General features: G+C 38.6%; 1 protein-coding gene and 1 long non-coding RNA gene across 5 annotated transcripts in view; both read left to right on the top strand.

Annotated features, from left to right (window-relative positions):
* Nucleotides 1-1,277: 1,277 nt before the first annotated feature.
* On the top strand, nt 1,278-2,500 carry LOC130563969 (uncharacterized). The gene is made up of 4 exons (XR_008964178.1): nt 1,278-1,418; nt 1,522-1,590; nt 1,986-2,135; nt 2,386-2,500. It is a non-coding gene; the product is annotated as an uncharacterized LOC130563969 (long non-coding RNA).
* Nucleotides 2,501-7,458: 4,958 nt separating this feature from the next.
* Nucleotides 7,459-18,036, top strand: part of fgfrl1b (fibroblast growth factor receptor like 1b) — a 30,473-nt gene continuing 19,895 nt past the window's right edge. For all 4 annotated transcript variants that reach the window (XM_057348800.1, XM_057348798.1, XM_057348797.1 and 1 more), the window contains exons 1-2: nt 7,459-7,645; nt 7,873-7,960. In XM_057348800.1, coding sequence (XP_057204783.1) covers nt 7,888-7,960 — 73 coding nt within the window. In that variant the 5' untranslated portion in view covers nt 7,459-7,645; nt 7,873-7,887. The remainder of the gene's footprint in view (nt 7,646-7,872; nt 7,961-18,036) is intronic.

Here is an 18,036-nt window from a genome sequence, read left to right as displayed (position 1 = left end):
AGACAATAGAACATGGCAAGTCAATACCTAGCTGGTATCAGCAATGCTTCAAAACAACTTTGCTGTAGAGCATAACACTAGCAATGCAAAGTCATGGGGCTGATTTTTTTAGAGAATGTGCATACGGATTAGAAATAAATATATAATAAATGCATAGCCAGAATGCACTATAATTCACTTTGAGTAAAATCATTTGCCAAATGCATTAATGCAAATATCACTTACTGTACTGCTCTCACTAATAGTATAAACACTTCAAAGCAACTTTTGGGCAATGTGAAAAGCAAGAGAAGAGAAAAGTGCATTATATTTTACCAAAGAGGAAATGAGACAGGCCATCATATGGCTATAAAGTACTGTTAAATCACCTCCCACCATCGAACTAAAGAGTGGGTGGATGCTGAGGACATCTTCATCCCAGAAATCTAAGCAGAACCGCCAAGGGGTCCACGGGGGTGGTGAGAGGCCTATGTGCGGTTTCTCATCCCGCGCCAGATCGCCCTGGGAATCCGCATCGTGTTGAAGGAAAGAGGGAGATGAAACCATGAGCTACCCTCCTCCTCCACCCCCTGTCCCCCAAGAGCTTCTGCAAACACAAAACTCATTTTTGATTCATGAACAAGGTTGCAATGACACTGCATTGCATGACTAAAGATAGAGAAATGAAGCAAACCAGTTAAAATATTTAATCTTAGTCAGCCATGCTTATGACAAAATCAGAAATCGAAACACATAAAACCTGATATAAAAGGCTGATTCCATCATCTAGTCTGCTGTTTTAGTGGTGTGATTTTTGGCTTTGCGTGCTCTCAGTCTTAGGTAAAAGAATTTGCAGCTTTTGTAATTAGGAAGATACTTAATCTAAGCTCTTCAGAGTGCTTGGAAAAACTTGAAATTAAGTGTTAACATCACGCCAAATGGATCTTTCAGAGAATTCTAATGGAAACTGGATACGTACTTGGAGCACCACCTACTGGTACAGCCGTATATGAATCAAACCAGCTTGAGAGAATATGGCAGAGCAACCAAACTGTGTTACTTAAAGGAGGGGTTAAATAAACCGGTTCTGTCAATCGTATGTTAATCTTGAGTACCTGTAGAGTAGTATTGCGTTCATCATATCTGTGAAAAGTGTTTAGTTTTCTCACATTTACAGAAGATTATTTCTGTACGTTTATTTCTGAAGAAAGCCGACCTTCTGGGGGCGTTCCAATGGGCGGGGCTAAAGACGAGTACGCTAGCCTCTGCGTGACGTCCGCCAGCTGTTGCATGGATGTAAATACTGTACCAAAAAGTTTTGTTGTTTTCATAACGTTAACTATGGCTTACAGTTTGATCGAGCCTTATATGATCCAGAATCAGACTGTAGTAGAGCAAGAACCACAGCAGCAACGACTACAGATGGACGTCTCTTTATGGTAAACATCGTTATTCCTCGTTAGCTTTGCCGCTATTTTAAAATCGTATAAGTCACCATTCATAAAGTTTTAATTGTCTTCTGTATTTGCCCGTTTTTAAAAGGTGTAAATGCCTTGGTGCATTACAATGCCAACAGAGGCCGAAAATGTGTGCTGTCAAGAAATAGAGAAGGTAATGCTGTCATGAAAAGTATTTGTTATTTACATGTATTCATTTGGCAAACGCGTTTATCCAAAGCGTCTTACAATTAGTAGAGCATACATTACGCCAAGCCTTAGCACTAATAACATCTCATAGTCTATCCTCGTTAATATGGCATTGTTGAATAATCCTAGTATTTTAAATATGTTGTTTTGTAAACTGTCTGTATGCCATTATATTAATATATTTATAAACTGGGGATTACGGTTTAGACATACATACATGATCCACACAGTGTGTTACACTGCCAGCATAGTCATTACCTAATTCTATAAAATGAAATGTTGAAAATAACACTGTAATTGTATGGTTGAGTTACTGCAAATGACATCTGTAACATGATGTCTTGTAATAATTTTTAAAAGGTAAGGACAAGAATACTTCAGGCACCAACCTCTCTGCAATGTATGACTGAACATCCTGGACTGAACTTGCCTGAGTGTCTCTACACTGCAGAACATAAATAATATTTACAGAGCTGACTATGGCCCACTCAGAAGGAGAACGGAGTAGGAGTGAGTAACTTTAAAATTAACATTTGTATAACTGTATGTAACCTTACGGTTATGTCACATCATCAAACCAAAGCAATTAAAAAATATGTTTATTTTGTAAGCAAACTTTCCATAGAACAAATTAACTTTAAGAAATATTAATAGTATGTTAAAGGACACATTAATACACATGCAAAGATGATTGTTGATATTAATACAAATATGAGGTTTATGTTGACATTATTGCAGTAAGTACACAACTCTTTTCCAGACGTTTCAGGTATTTGGCCTATCGCAGTTTTGCCAGCTGGTGCTGGGGATATCTTGGCAGACATGTGCGTGTGGTCATTCCTGCATGTGTTGTCCAGCGGATTCGCCAGGAGTTTCCTGATGCTGGTGGGAACTACGTTGGCTTCCGGCCACCACTGGATTGAACCTAGAGACACATGTCAGGCAACCAGCTCCTCTTTTGACGGCTTGTCACACTGCGCAGACAGGTCTTCTGGAATGGGAAATTTTCTGAGTTACTCAACAAAGACTTCAGGGTTGTCAAACACTTTCTGTGAACAGCAGTGTCATGAGGTCACTGATGTATCCTGGCATGGAAATGTTTGTGGTTTACACGTTTTTGTTAACCCTTGGTATATTTTTACACTTGTGCCAAGCTCCGTTTTCTTTGGCTTGACTGTTGGTTTCCCCTTCTTTGATTTTGGGTACATCACAGGTGTGCCCTCAAGGGTCGTTGCCTGTTCACGATCTGCATTTTCATTGTAATGCATTCCCGCTAGATAGTCTAGAAAGATCAATAGCTGTGTCTCGTTTCGCATTCCCGCTAGATAGAGTCTAGAAAGATCACAAGCTGTGTCTCGTTTCGTAAGGCTGCGTCCTTGTGTCCTCCATAGGTACCATCCTCTAAGGATGCAGTATACGGAGGATTGTCAACTTAGAATTAAACAAGACATCCTTCTTAGGACATACTAGCAGAAAAGGAAACAGGAAGTACCACGTTGCTATGACAACACGTTGCACTCGCACACCTGTCAAATTAATTAAAATGATTTCTACTTGATTTAAAAAAGTCGGTAACTTTCTACCCTAAACAATGCCAAAAGAGTTAAACAAATATAAAATTTTGCCTTACTGTTTCAAAACGTTTAAAAATCACTAAACACTTGTAAACCTATATGCTACATATGCCTGCTAAGATTAAAAAAACGTGACACAAATTGTAAACTGTTAACATTTAAACACCACATATTTGATTGAATGTGCAGCTGTCAGGGGCGTCGCACCCGTGGGGGATGTGGGTGTGAGAGGGTTCAACACCCGCACTTTTTCTGCAGTTTTTCCGCAGTTTTGCACAAACACCTTACAGCAGTCGCTCCTCCGTTACTCTAGCCGCTTTGTGTCTGCGCTCGCTGCGGCTCTCCCCTCCCTCTCAAACATGACACCGGCGTTGAGTGTGACCGGCTGATGATTGGCTGTTCTGCCTTAAGTCCCGCTTCTCTTGGTGTGTTAGATTTATCGGTCAGCTCGTGCTGAGGAGGCGGTAACTTATGGTTATGATTATTTACATCTCCCTTTTCCAGGTACTTTGAATGAGTGTTTATGCTTTTGAGGTTTTTAAATAAGCTTGATATGTGTTTGGGAAGATGTTCTGTTTATGTTTTGTTGACATGTCGAGTGTTTTCTGTATTATATTTCGTTTTTTAGACTAATGCTAATTGCTAATTGGGATATTGTTCAACAGCTAGCTAAATTCGGTTATGTGTGTGGCATGCAATGTATTAAGTAACTGTGATGAAGAAGGCAGGGAATTGACGAGGGACAAATTGTCATTGTTCAGCAGTGTATTTATGGGTTTATTGCCAGTGCAATTGATTTTGATATGTTGAGCATTGTTTGTTGATTAGCTGAATACTTTTGTGGATACTTACCTGTTGTGTTTGATTGTACCTGTTGAGGAGAAAAAGGTGAGAAATGATGTCATTGTTTGCATACCTGTTTAAGAACTATGAAAGAAAAGTGTATATTATTTTAATGTTTAAAAACAGTAAATTGTTACATTATTTATACCACCAGAGAAAAAGCTTTGTGTGGGCATTTTTTTACATATATCTCCCCTTTTCAAGGCGCAAGTAAGCAAAATTTAGCAGTCACAGTCCTGTCAGACCCATGTCACTATCAAGCTTACCACCGAGTGTGTTTTTATAGTTTTAGTATCACTCTTTTAAATGGGAAGCTTTTTATATCTTGTATGTTATACCTTTTGTACCTTTCTGTTATTGTATTCATCTTTTTTATTGTTAACAAACCTCATCCCTCCCCCGCACTTTTGAAAAGCTTGCTACTCTCCTGGCAGCTGTTGCCGTTTATTCAAATAACAGACGTTGGCCGACGCAAAGAATTGTGGGTTATGGTTCGCGCGTGGGCGTTCTCTTCTCTTTTTTTTAGTGATGACGTATGGGCGCGCTATTTCTCTTGCTGGGTTACTAAGAAAAGTTATGTAACGATTTTTCATGTTCGAAAAAAACTTTCCGAAACCTGTACGAACACTGGGGGAGTGTATCGAGCACAGAAATACTACGTAATACGTCTAACTCGTTTTTTGACAAGTTGACCATGTTAAGCATGAGAAGACCGCACGTTTAACATTGTAAAGTCAGAATGCATGACACACCGTTGCACCACCCCTTTAACGTTACCTCGCAAAACGCATGCATTTCTAGAGTTCTAAACATGTGAAGAATGTATTTTCTTTTACTTTATATGCATAAACTTTTCGTCTGTGTGGCGTATTGTAGTATTGCAACGATGAGGCATAAAACGGCACCAAAGTTAATTGTGCTTAATGTGTATACTCTTTTATTGGGAGATGGTCAAATGGTGTAAGCAACTTTCTCCCGTTGCAACAAAGTTTTCGGCGTGTAGATGATACTAATTTGCGCATGTCTGTATACGTAAAGCCTACCTGGAAATCAGTACGCCAACAGCTGTCAGAACACCACAGATGAGTTGGGTTTTGATTCAAAAGTCAGTACTTTTCAATATACTGCAATGTTCTAGCACTTTATGCACTCAGTATTTAAACACAAGTCAAGCCGAAGACTTCAAGCGCTGATAAACCAATCAGAACTGTAATTTTAGTCGGGTGGGATGTTGTCAACAAATCCGGCCTGCGTTCAGCTCCGGTGTTGTGCCGAAAACACACTCCCCGCCAGATTATGCACCCCCTTCAATAACACGTGTCCGATTGGCTAATTCTAACCCCTCCCCACACCCAATCCTAATCCTAACCCCTCCCCTAACACCTAATCCTCACCCTAACCATTATGGGGAGGGGGGGTGCATAATCTGGCAGGGAGTGTGTTTTCGGCACGACACCGGCAAAACGTTTTTTAAACGGAAACAGTGGTGCGGTTGAACACCTTGTTGTGATGACGCAAGAGTTGAACTATGGCAGCTGAGAAGGCCATTCTTTGTGTTCTATTTGAATAATTTTCGGAGCCTGATGAAATCGGTATGAATACATGTTGAATACTGCAAAATACATGTCTTCTATTATCTTCAATTGTTGCGTATACCGAGCTGCAGCGGACACATTTAAACGACTTTACTTGGACCCATTGTGCGAGCTGTCTCTTTAATACCGCGTGGGTTATATACATGTTGCTGCTGATTGGGCCGACATTCTTGACACACCCACCAAACAAGAGAAAACGCATCTCTAACCCTGTTGCACACCGTTTCCAGGAAACGTGTCGTTCACCGTGTTGTTCAAGCGCACCGGTTTGAGCTTGAACATGCCCCAGATGTTCCGTTTGTTCTCGTGGGCGGGACAAATAGTTTGCTACTCTTCAGTGAATGGCTGATGATGCTTGTGTAAGGGCAGCATATCATCTCTGCGTTGTGTTGATAATCTTCAATAAAGACACGTCTCTGTCTGTTCAGCTTCGTTTATTTTCTGCATAAATAGAGTATAAGTTGTGAACATGTGATGGTAGTTCTCTGTATTTGGCATTACCCTGGGGGCAAACGGAGAGTTAGCTAAACATGCTAACAAGCGCTATCCTCTAATACAATCACAATCTGATACAGTCTTATAGTCATACTGTGCAAAATATGTCTAACAAAACAATACATTTTTAGTTCAAGATATATATACAGTATATCGTTAAGCATCAACAATATATTACCATTACATGGCTGGTTAAGACACGCCATAACTTCCTATCGGCTCAGCAGGAAGTGATCTGAGCGAGCTAAACGAGCGCCAGCGGAGTATATTCTCTTAAGGTGACAGTGCACCACATTTGTCATCTTAATTGAACATATACATTCAAATTTAAAACGAAAAATATTAACCCATACAATGTAACATATAGAACAACTAAATAACAATATAAATTCTACAGAAAAGAAAAGGGGATTTTGAATGAAAATAACAACCATAATAAAACTGTTACACTTGCTTACTGTAACAGTTGCATATTTAGGATGCTCTTCGAAACGTTAAATATTTAGCGTTTGTAGCCAATTTAGGCTACATTCTTCTCTTTTTTATGGTGAAATTGACAGCCAAATTGTGGTGCTGCTTAGACCCGGTTGATATAAGACTGACTTTGTTCAATGTATGAATTTTTTAGGCCGCCGAGCCAAAGATTTTTTACTACAAATGCGGGAAACCAATATGTTGTGAGCCTTACATCACATGTCGGTGGGTTGTGTTTGCCCATGGATGAGCCAATAGCTGGGGTAAGGCCTGATGTCCATGCAGAAGCCTAGCTAAGTAATGAGATGTGTTATATATATATACGATTTAGTTCATTTGCTTTGGACAGTGGTTCCTGTTTTTTACAGTCGCGCTATGGATAATTAAGTTAAAATATTCTTCGTATTACCAGTGACAAAATGAAGAATCAACTATACATTGATATTTGGTGTACAACTTTAAACAAGCAGCCAGAAATAGTAATCCGCCTGAAATCTCAAGTTTAGCAAATTTACAATTGCTTTTGGTTGTTCTTATCTACCTGACAAATCACTGAAATGCTTGTCCTAATAAATCTCAAATATTTCCAACTTTTTTTACCAAAATACAAAGTATTGTGGGATCTTATTATAAGGTTTTATTAGTCCCAATCAATAATCATTTGATAAATCAATACAGAAAAACATAATTCAACATTTCTCACGTTATGATGCACTTTGTAGAATTGTGCTTGCATCGTGTTTCATACAGGGGGCGCTCGTTCTTAATGTCTGCCCGTCTCCAGCTGTTGGGTTGGCGGAGCGCTGCTGTGATTCACAGCTGTAGATCTTCAGTTCGCTGCTCGGTCAGGGATGCTGACGGGACATGTCAAGAGAAGAGGCGAGTGGAACCTAACTGCTCCTGGACTTCTTTTCTTTTACAACAAATATACAAACCAACCTCAAAGGACGACCTGAGTGCTCAAGAGGGTTTAAATGAAACATAATCATTCTGGTTTTAAATCATATAACTTTAAGCTGCGGAGCGCATTTTAAGATACGTGAGTACTTACAGTATTTACCCACTTACGCTACATTGACAGAATAAGCTTTTCGTTTATCAGGCTTTGCAATCGTTCGCTTAAACGCGACGCGACGAACTAGATCGCATAATCAACGGCGTGTATGCTATAGACGCTTTGTAGTTATCCGCGTCGCGTCACACTGAAGTTTGGCTATAAAACGTGACCGTCTGAATGGTTAAAATTGTTATGATTGTTTCTCTTAGTGGTGGATCATCGTAATGTGTTCAGAGGGAGGAAGCTTGACTTTTCTAACTGGGCTTTTGATCTTGGCGCTGTCATGTGAAGCGAGAGGTGAGTCGTGGTATTCATTCATTAAGACTTTATTAGAGACTGTTTCCTCTGATGATACACAACGTTAACAGTCTGAACTGACTTTCCATTCTGGGCTTATAGATAACATCTTATTATCTGTCATGTGTAGGACAAGATGTGTTAAACTTTTTGTCCTAGTTGGGAGAAAAATCTTGTAAAATGAATTATGAAGGACTCAAAATAAATACAAATTAGTTGGGGAAAAGCTGTGACACATGTGTAATGTGCCACAGTAAAGTTATCACTGTATAAAATACAAATAGAATATGTATATAAATATGTAAAACAATGTCGTATTGTAAAGTCTTAGAGAAGTAACTTTTGCTGTCCAATTTGTTTATGGACCATGTTAAGCACATCAGGGAGTGCACATGTGCATTCCTACATTTACTGACACAAATAGACTCGCCGTGGGCACACATAAAGTAATTCTTTTGAAGTCACATCTACAGTATATCTGCACTGGGGTGTATCAGTCCAAACAAGAGGTCCCTTTAACTGCAGTAGAAATTTAGAGGTACATAACTCTGTGTTCCCTGCCGAGTTTAAAAGAAGTTTACATAAATCAAAGTGAACCCGGTGTCACCTACTGTGCTGGAGATTGTGTACTTTTTTTCGAAGAGTCGCTTTACTATGAAAAGGTGTGGACTTTATCAACAAGTGTTATGACCCTGTGTGAGCCTAAATTACACTTTACTGTCTCAGACAATAAAAACAGATGTGTTATGTGAAAGAAAAAACATCCCTAAATGTGCTAGCTCATTAAGATATTTCGCATTAAAATAATGCATTGATTCATGTCGGAATGCCAGCCCTGTTTGTGTTTTATGGTACCACTGTTAGTCTTATTTATATCACTCATCTGAAACAACACTAAGTCCACAATAATAAATCTGGAAGTTAATTCTAGTATTTACTCTCTTAAAGGTGATTACTTTTACTGAGCACATAAGAATGTTAGGTTAACCCCGAGTTGAAAGCCTGACCTCTGCTTAAGCAAATAATCCATTGTCTTCACTGTTTATTGGTCCATCTGTTGACTCTGTTTCTCCCTGATTGTGTGCTAAATGTGTGTACGAGCCATTCTTGAGGGGGCTTCACAATCTGTGTTATCCTTGGATTGCTCTTTTCCCCATACCGCAGCCATTCTTGGAATGCTGGAGCCCAGTTTTTCAGACTATCTGTGTGTTTAAAGGTGGGAATGAGGAAACAGGAGTCAGTTATATGGCATGTGGGTAAGGTGCATTTTGAAATCACACATTGTGATACTGTAGCAGACAGGTTTTGTTTGACACATTGCTGACACATTTGTTTGGGTTGAGTGTGGTGTGCTTTGGTGAAGTTACTAAAACAGTGGTATTCCCAGTTGAAGCTTAGGTACATAAAGAGTTGTTTATTGTTTGATAATATATTTTGTTCTGAATTTTCTTTCATCAGTTTGTCAGACAAATGTGCCCTTTTAAAAGGGTTGAAAGGTAGTTAAAGTGACTATTATGAGGTACAGAAACGTGAGATTGAGCCCAAGACAATAGAGTCACTTTGCAATGATATTTTGGCACATGGTGTCAAGATTGTTGTTGTGTGACACTTGTGGCAGATTGTATCAGAGCAGGTCTTTCCTGATTAAATGTCTATTTTAGTACATGCTATCAGAGGTCACCAAATGCCAGCACTTGGCAAAAAAACGTTTTCAGATGCTTGAAGGTCTACCCTCAAAAAACAGAAATACTTTGAATAAAAAAAATCACATCTTGGCCATCATCGTACCACCTAGAGTGTGTATTTAGCAAAATACAGATTAAGAAACTGACCACAATGTGATTTAAATCTCAATTCCTCATTAGTTTCATTGAACATGCATGGCCAACCTCCGATGGACATGATATTGCTCTATTATGATATTACAAACACAAACACCAGTCAGCTTGCAAAGTGTGAACACAGCGGTTTGAGAAATGTTCTTGCTTCGCCTTTCTCTCGTGTGGTCAGATATTTCCTGTTTCTCACTAACTTTCCTGCTGGTGGAAAGATGCTGACTGCTTTCTCCCGAGAAACGTTTTGGTTTTTGTGGCATCTCGCCCGGCCATTATGAGCCTCAGCTTGACGTTTGCCCATTTTTCTCGACAGCATTTCTGATCTGGCACATGTTTGCTGCCTCAGACCGTTTACATGATGTCGAAGCGAAACAAACCGTAACCTTGCTAATAAATAAAGCGCTGTGATTTACCGTTCGTAGGGCTTGATGAAAGAAAAAAATGTGTGTTCAGCAGTCACTGTAGTTACCGGCTGTTTAGAAAGGCACGTGTATCAAAGCCTTGGGTCGTGCTTTATAAAGAGGTCAGATATGGTAAAATGCTTTCTCTGTATTTTAAGGCTGTCTTGCCCTCTCAAATATTTAAATCAGTTCCAGACTCTGGGTTTGTGAGGAGGAGATGTTGGCCCTCATGCTCCATTAACTTCAATGATCTGCCTTTAAAGTAGAAATAGCTTTGATAAGAGCGGGGGAACAGGCTTTGGTTATGCTGCGCCGCCTGGCTTCTCGGCAGGTGTCAGGATCTCTGGGTTTATTAGACAGATAATGCAGAACTGCAGATGGGCTCTGCTTATCAAACAAATGATAATGGGGCAGCTCTGTTGGAGATATGCTGTGTCTGTGATCTGCCTCTGCAGGACAACAGTAATGCAGGCGTCAGTCCCCGGGCCGCTTTGGCCAAATAATAGAGAAGCCAAAAGCACTGTAAAATCATAGGCTCATATATTAAGCTATGAATTAGTAGTCCTGAACGGGAACCATGCCAAGACCAAATTAATTATTTGATAGTCTTTCCAGCCACCAGTAGTACTCAGAGTTGGTCTATTTAACACAGTTTACCATATTTAAATACATTTGACAGCTTTTCTCATAGAATTACGTATATAAAATGGGAAACAAGTGAACAGAATCCTTGTGTATCCAGTAATTAATGCTGCCATGGATTGGAAATGTCAGGCTACATATAGTATCTTTGCTTCATTCCTTTTAGTGTCAGTCATTTCTGTCTTTTTGTACTCTATTCGGAGTATCAGCCCAGTTCTCTTCATTACGTTTAAAGTTATCAATACTGCAAACATTTTGCTAGAAATTCTATAAACATTTACTCACCCTCTTGTCGTTTCATGACTTTCTTCTGCAGAACACAAGAAGATATTTTGAAGAATGTTGGTAACCGAACAACGGCGGTACCCAATTACTTCTATTGTTTGGACACAAAACCAATGCAAGTCAATGGGTACCGCCACTGTTCGGTTACCATCAGTCTTTAAAATATATTCTTTTGTGTTCTGCAAAAGAAAGAAAGTCATACAAGTTTGAAATGACAAGAGGGTGAATACATGATGACAGAATTTTCATTCTTGGGTGAACTATACCTTTTAGGGTAACACTTTAGAATAATGGTCCGTTGTTAACAAGTAACTATGCAGAAAGTAATAGGCAGTACTACATTAACACTTACCTTAATACTATTAACTAATATAGAAGCAAGATTAACTAAACAGTAAGTAATAGCTAATTTAGGACAAAGGTAGTTCCTTATTTGGTATTTGATAATTACTAAAGAAAAATGCCATCATTGACAACTACTTGCGAACTATGACCAATTAATAAAGAAAAAACAATTAATTACTAATCTCAACATTAACGTACATAAAGTGAAAAAATAGGTTGTTTGTGGAAACTAATTTATGAATAAATACAAATACTAAAAGCCAAATACCAAAACATGAATGGATATATTCTACATATATAGCCTATCCATAGAGATATATTTAATGTAGTACTGCCTATTACTTTCTGCATAGTTACTTGTTAACAACGGACCATTATTCTAAAGTGTTACCCCTTTTAGTAGTTGCATTTTACATAGGTGTAGATATGTTCACTTTCTCTGTGTTCATTGCATGCACCCTTTTACGTTTTTTTTCCATTCTAATTTTGTCTTCTCTTGTTGTCCCCATAAATCTATCCTTTGTTTTGATTTGTAATGTACAAATATGAATTTGAATTCCGGTATGTTTCCTATTTCTGCTGTATGTGTCTATTACAGTTTGAAAGTGTTACACTCAGAAGTGATTTCTGCATGTATTCTGTGTTCAAGAAATTATGTACCTGGCACAGAGTTGAAAATGCCTAAGGATACAAACAGCTGTAACCAGAGCAGCTCTTATCTGCCTGTCTGTCTTAATATACTGGAGACAGTTATTGTCTGTCTGTAAAGAACAAACTGCATAAGTTTAACACAACACAGACATATTGTTGTGCTGTGTCCAAACTGTAAGATGAATGGTTCAGCATGCTTTTGCAAGAAGAATATATTTTACTTAACACATTATCCAGCCTTGGCATTATTTTCCTGCTGGGATTTTTGTCTTGCCACAGGAAGTGAGTATTGTTGAAGTGTGCATTAGTGGCAATTGAGTTGTTCCCCTGTTGTACTGTTCTGAAAAAATGATAATTTGGCAAATACCTGTGTTTGTGTGTGTGCTATTGTTCCTTGGCATTGTAAAAGCTCAACGATTTAAGCAGCACATTTCAATGGGGAATAGTGGAGTTGTTAAATTTGAACATGAGGTTCATAATTTCAGGTCCTGCAGTGAGCGGAGAATTCAAGCATTTACTCACACATGCTAAAACATTAATGTCAAGACAGCACGAACCCAAAACTAATTTAACTCCATATTTTTAATCTTAGATGAAAACGATTATTTCCCATTATTCTTCTTTTGAAGGTTTAAGAGCTTGCCTTTGTAGTCTGTGATGTTACACGTGCGCTCACATCACAAACGCTGTTGGTTTTGCGGGTGAAAAGTCAGTTTACGTAAACAAAGCAGTTAATGAGCTGTGTTTGTCGGCGCTGTATCGGCTCAACTCTGCTCTTTCAGTGTTGGTATTTATGGAGGAGGTATTAAAACATGAAGGAATAGCGCCAAGCCTTTGAACATTTTTATAATCAGGGCTTAGTTAAAACGGTTTAGCAGTTGAATGGTTTTGAGAGTTCAACGATGTGTCCTTCCTTGCATGTCTATGTGTCGTACCTGCGACCTACCAAGCTGAGGTGTTTGCGCAGGTGGGAGAGGGCAATGAGAGATCGAGAACTGCCATCCCACTTTTGTTTCCCCCCATTCCGGTGCACTGAGCTTGTCAGAGCAGAGTCCTCATACAAGACCGGGCCTTGTGTTCGTCATGTGCAATTTGCTATGTATGGGAGGTTCTCTGTGTCAGTAGATGAGGCATCGTGGGAGTTTCTTTATCCCCCATTTAAAAAAGGGATTATGTAGTATTTCACCGCAGGATTACAGGTGTCTAACATAACAAGCGTCAACTGCTCACTGTCAGCTGTATGATTTGCTTGCCACTGTCACACTGGTTCTAAAACAGTGCATTGCAATTGCATTGTCCACAACAATATTTGAAGGTCCCTACACTCACAAATTCTACCCAAATAAAATATTCCAAAGCTTTACACAACTAGAAAGACATTAAAATAACCAAACACTAAATATATATGTATATATAAATGCACACACATATGTATATATTTAAGAAATATATGTAAATATATTTAAACATAATATAAATTAAGTATAATATCTCATTTTTAATATAATAAAAAATTAAGAGACCATTTCAAAATTATTTTCTGTTTTTCTGAATTTACTATTTACAGGTACTGTATGTGTTTAGGTGACAGGTATTTTTGTTTTATTCTATGAACTACTAACTATATTTCTCCTAAATTTCAAATAAAAATATTGTTTCTATTTGCATTTATTAGCAGAAAATGAAAACTGTAGAAACAGGTCAAAATAACAGAAAAGATACTCTGTATTTTTAGACCTCAAATACTGCAAAGAAAACAAGTTCATATTCACTTTTAAATAAATACAATAGTAATATTTGTACGTTTATTTAGGAAAAGATCAAAAAATATTTTTATATGTTCAACTTCATTTTTATTGCAGTTTGCATGTCTTGTCATGATGTCAGTCTTTCATGTTGCTGTTGGATGATTTTGTCATTCCTGAGGTTTGATGTAGCTGAAATTCAACAGACACTGGTCTGGAATGGCCACAATACTGTACTTCTAGAAATGCTGATAAAATTTAAATTTGGAATGGTCATTTATTTTTTCCATGGCTGTATACATGTATGTAAGTATTTGTTAAACGTGTATGTATGTGCATTTACATGTATATATAAAATTAACATATATTATATAAAAAACAAAAAAATATTTTGGAATATACTAAGTCAGAAAGAAACAGATTGAAAGAAACCTTTGAATAATTGGCTCTTTGGAGACCAAAAATGGTTCTTCTATGGTGTCACTGTAAAGAACTTTTTGTAGCACTTTTGTTTTTACAAAGTGTGAAAAACACTGGTCTAAAATGAACCCAAAATCCCATTTTGTCCATTTGGGTAATTGACATTCCTTTTTGGCAGTAATCCTAAAAACGTAGAACCAGCGTCTGGTCAGAGAGGATCTCATTTCCTACCTTTTGGTTCTTATGTTCTCTCACCCATATTGATGACTTGGGCCCACTTTTCCGTGGGTCACTGCAGCATGTCAAAAAGTGAGAGCAGAAGAGGCACCTAAGGTGTTAACATAAACAGTGACCGTGCTGTGTCCTGTGGCATAAAAGAGATGTGGCCCCCTAGTTTATGAGGTACAACACAGCACTAACATAGCCAGGGTCACAGGTTCGAATCTTATGAAATGCACAAACCGATCAAAACGCCTCTCTTTGAATACAATGCAAGATGAAAGCGTCTGTCAAACGCATACATGTGAATGTAAACTTTGGCATCTGACAAAAAAGGCAAACGATAAGAGAAAGTAATTCAAAGGGGGTTTTTCTGTTCTTAGTGTAACGCAGGGTCAATTGTGATTAATAACTTTAGCTTCGCAGATGCGTTGTGTGCAGTCTTGTCTTTCGCGAACAGCTGCGTCTGCTCTAGCACGCAATTCTGTCAGTGTCGTTGCAAAAGCAGTAGCTCGCGCTGCGAGGCATAACTCAACATATAAACAAAAGAAGGGAGAAAGCCGCGCGGAGAAAAAAGAGGCGAAGCTAAAAGAGAGCCAAACCAGGATTAGAAACCTTGCGTGTGATAGCTGTCGGCTGGGATTTTGACACAAAGAGCGAGCTTTAATAAGCAGGTGCTCATTAAGGTGCTGGAGCCCAGGTTACTCAATATTACCCCTGAAACCCTGCGGAGCTGCAGGTCTGTTTACGAGGCTGGGTTTGGCATGCTGCGTTGCCCTACCCTGTGGTCTGAAAGTTGCTGGTGGTCCATATGAGGAGGAATCAAATAGGCAATGCTGAAGAAATAGGAGATGCTGTCCTACATTGAGATGTTCTGAGGTTGTAGGATTATAACCTCACTTTTGGGGGTTCTGAAATTCTGAACATCAAGTCAATATTTAGTGTAGTATTCCTAATAAATTATGGTTTCCAATAAACAGAAAAGCCTTAAATAAAATTCTCAGTTATGTGCATACAGTAACATATACTGTATTACACAGTGCTCCGCATTTTCTCTGTATTCTCAGAAAACCATAAAACAGGAAATTACTATGAAACAATACATAGTTTGAAAGCAATATTCTAACATTGTCCAACTTTTGGTCAATCTGTTGTAAATGGAAACATGGCAACCCAATAAAAGTTTGGGACACTCTACATAGGTCACTTATAGACACTACTTGAGTATCAAGATATCCCCAAGATATATAGTGTCAAAATATCCCCATCATGGGTGATGGTTTAGGGGGTTGACGGGGCTGTAGTGTAGCACAGCAAATGCCCAGCTGCCAGTTTAAATGTCAAGGGATCACCTGAGATCACTGGCATCCCATCCTCACCAGCCAGTGAGCTTCATTAGGTAAGATGAATGTCATCAAGGTTGTAAGAAGATGGAGTGAAACATGACAGCCTTCCGTCAATGTAATAAATGGCTCAGTGGATGACAGCTGCTTTGCATCCTCTTCAATATTTGACAGGAGCGAGACCGCAGAATGGCCTTTAGGCACCAGAGGAGAAAGTCAGTGCAGGAATGGCAGTGTAGTACATAACGATTGTGCGGCATCAGAAAAGGTTTTTGCTCAGGGGTTGCTTTTTCATAATCTCAGTTGTGCTTCATGAAGGCATCAATGTTATCTCATTTGTTTTTATTTATTCAGATAAATTAAAATAGACATGAGACAGTTAAGAAAGAACTGGAATACTAATTATGCACAGGATTATTGGAAAGAATTTGTTAAGAAATATTTTATATTGAAATATTTTGAAACACGTATGTACACGTGCCATATAGGTACTATCAGAGAAGTAAAAAACTCCTTGTCAATTAAATCTCACTGCTGTCTCAGTAGAACCCCTTGAAGGGATAGTTCACCCCAAAATGAAAATTCTGTCATCATTTGCTCATTCTTCTTTTATTTCAAACCTGTATTGACTTTATTTCTTCTGCGGAACACAAAAGAAGATATTTTGAAGAATGGTAACCAAACAATGGCGATGCCCATTCACTTCTATCGTAGAGACACAAAACCAATGCAAGTCAATGGGTACAGCCATTGTTCCGTTGTGCTGTATGACTTTCTTTTTTTTGCAGACATTTTAAAGAACATAACCAAACAACATTGACCCCCATTGTATCGACACAAAAGACATTTCTCAAAATATCTTCTTTTGTGTTCTAATTGGAAGACAAAGTGTCATAAGTTTTAAATGTCTCGAGGGTAAAAGCGTTGACAGAATTTGTATTTTTGGGCGAACTGTCCCTTATAAGAGCTGTCTTTTGTGTTTTTTATGGGGTGTTATTTCAAGCTGACACAGCTCTTTCCACGCCCTCCAAACAAACCTTATGCAATCGTATGCCCTCTGCAAATCTATCCTTTGAACATGCCGTCAAAGCTTTTTCTAGCATGTAAGCGCCTGAAGAATCGCACACATGTCGTCAGACTGCAGCGAGGTCTTATTGAGTTAGCCTGGCTCCAGAGAGCAGTTGATCGAGGCTCAAGATCTGATTACACAGTAGAGGGACAGCTGAAAGCTTTGAGAGACCCGGAGCTTACGTTAAGACTGCCTCAGTCTTTCAGGGAGAACTAAAGAGGAGTGCAGGTGTAAACAGACCTGTTTACCTAGTCATCCTCTTAAAGTTTGTGTCGGAGTTGGTGGCTCTGTGCAAACAGCATCAGGCATCAATCTATGGCATTATCTCTCACTGATAAAAGAGTCACATTCCATACCCAAGACCAGGCATTGCAGTGTTGGGTCTGTTTGCCTTTATCCTTGATCACATGGAGAGTCTTATATCAGACTTTTCAGCAGATTCACCAAGGGAGAAGATAAAGCAGCTGCTGCCTAGATCACATGACAGCTGACGATCAAACTCTAGATGACCTGGCAAGCGCTGCCCTCTGATTGGCTAGTGGTGCTATCTCTCCTTGAACTTTTTCATAGAGGAGAGAGCACTTTATGAAAACATCAAAATGACTGCATTTATTCTGAAACAATGATGCAATATTGTACTTTTTTATACCAATAAACAGAAAAAAATCTCTTTCATTTTACAGAATTTTCACATATTTTTTAAATGAGTTGAAAAAAGTCAAATTACAGAAATAGACTGCAAATTAACATTGGATGTAAAATAACCTGAAAAACATGTCAGTTTTTTATATTATCATTTGTTTGTTTGGGAACCATTTTTATTGAAAGCATTTTAGAGTACATCCATATATTATTAGCCTGTGTGTTCCCTGCAAATCAAAGCCATGAGCTTGGCACTGGTCGCACCAGAACTATTAACTATTGCCGCTTAACATTTTATATAATTTATACTAAACATTTCTTTAGTAGGTGGTCATGGGCCTTGTTGAACAGATTTGTAACAGCAACCGGGTGATTTAAAGCAAAAATAATCTGGGGTGCTCTGACAGAAACATGTGCTGCACGGACCCTTGCTCTCACAATGGTTTGTACTGTTTGGTTGTTGAATAGATCGTGTCCTC

This window comes from Triplophysa rosa, linkage group LG13 (assembly GCF_024868665.1).
Source record: "Triplophysa rosa linkage group LG13, Trosa_1v2, whole genome shotgun sequence".
Lineage (NCBI taxonomy): Eukaryota > Metazoa > Chordata > Actinopteri > Cypriniformes > Nemacheilidae > Triplophysa > Triplophysa rosa.
The sequence above is the reverse complement of the archived record's forward strand: the minus strand, read 5'-3'. Positions and strand labels throughout refer to the sequence as shown.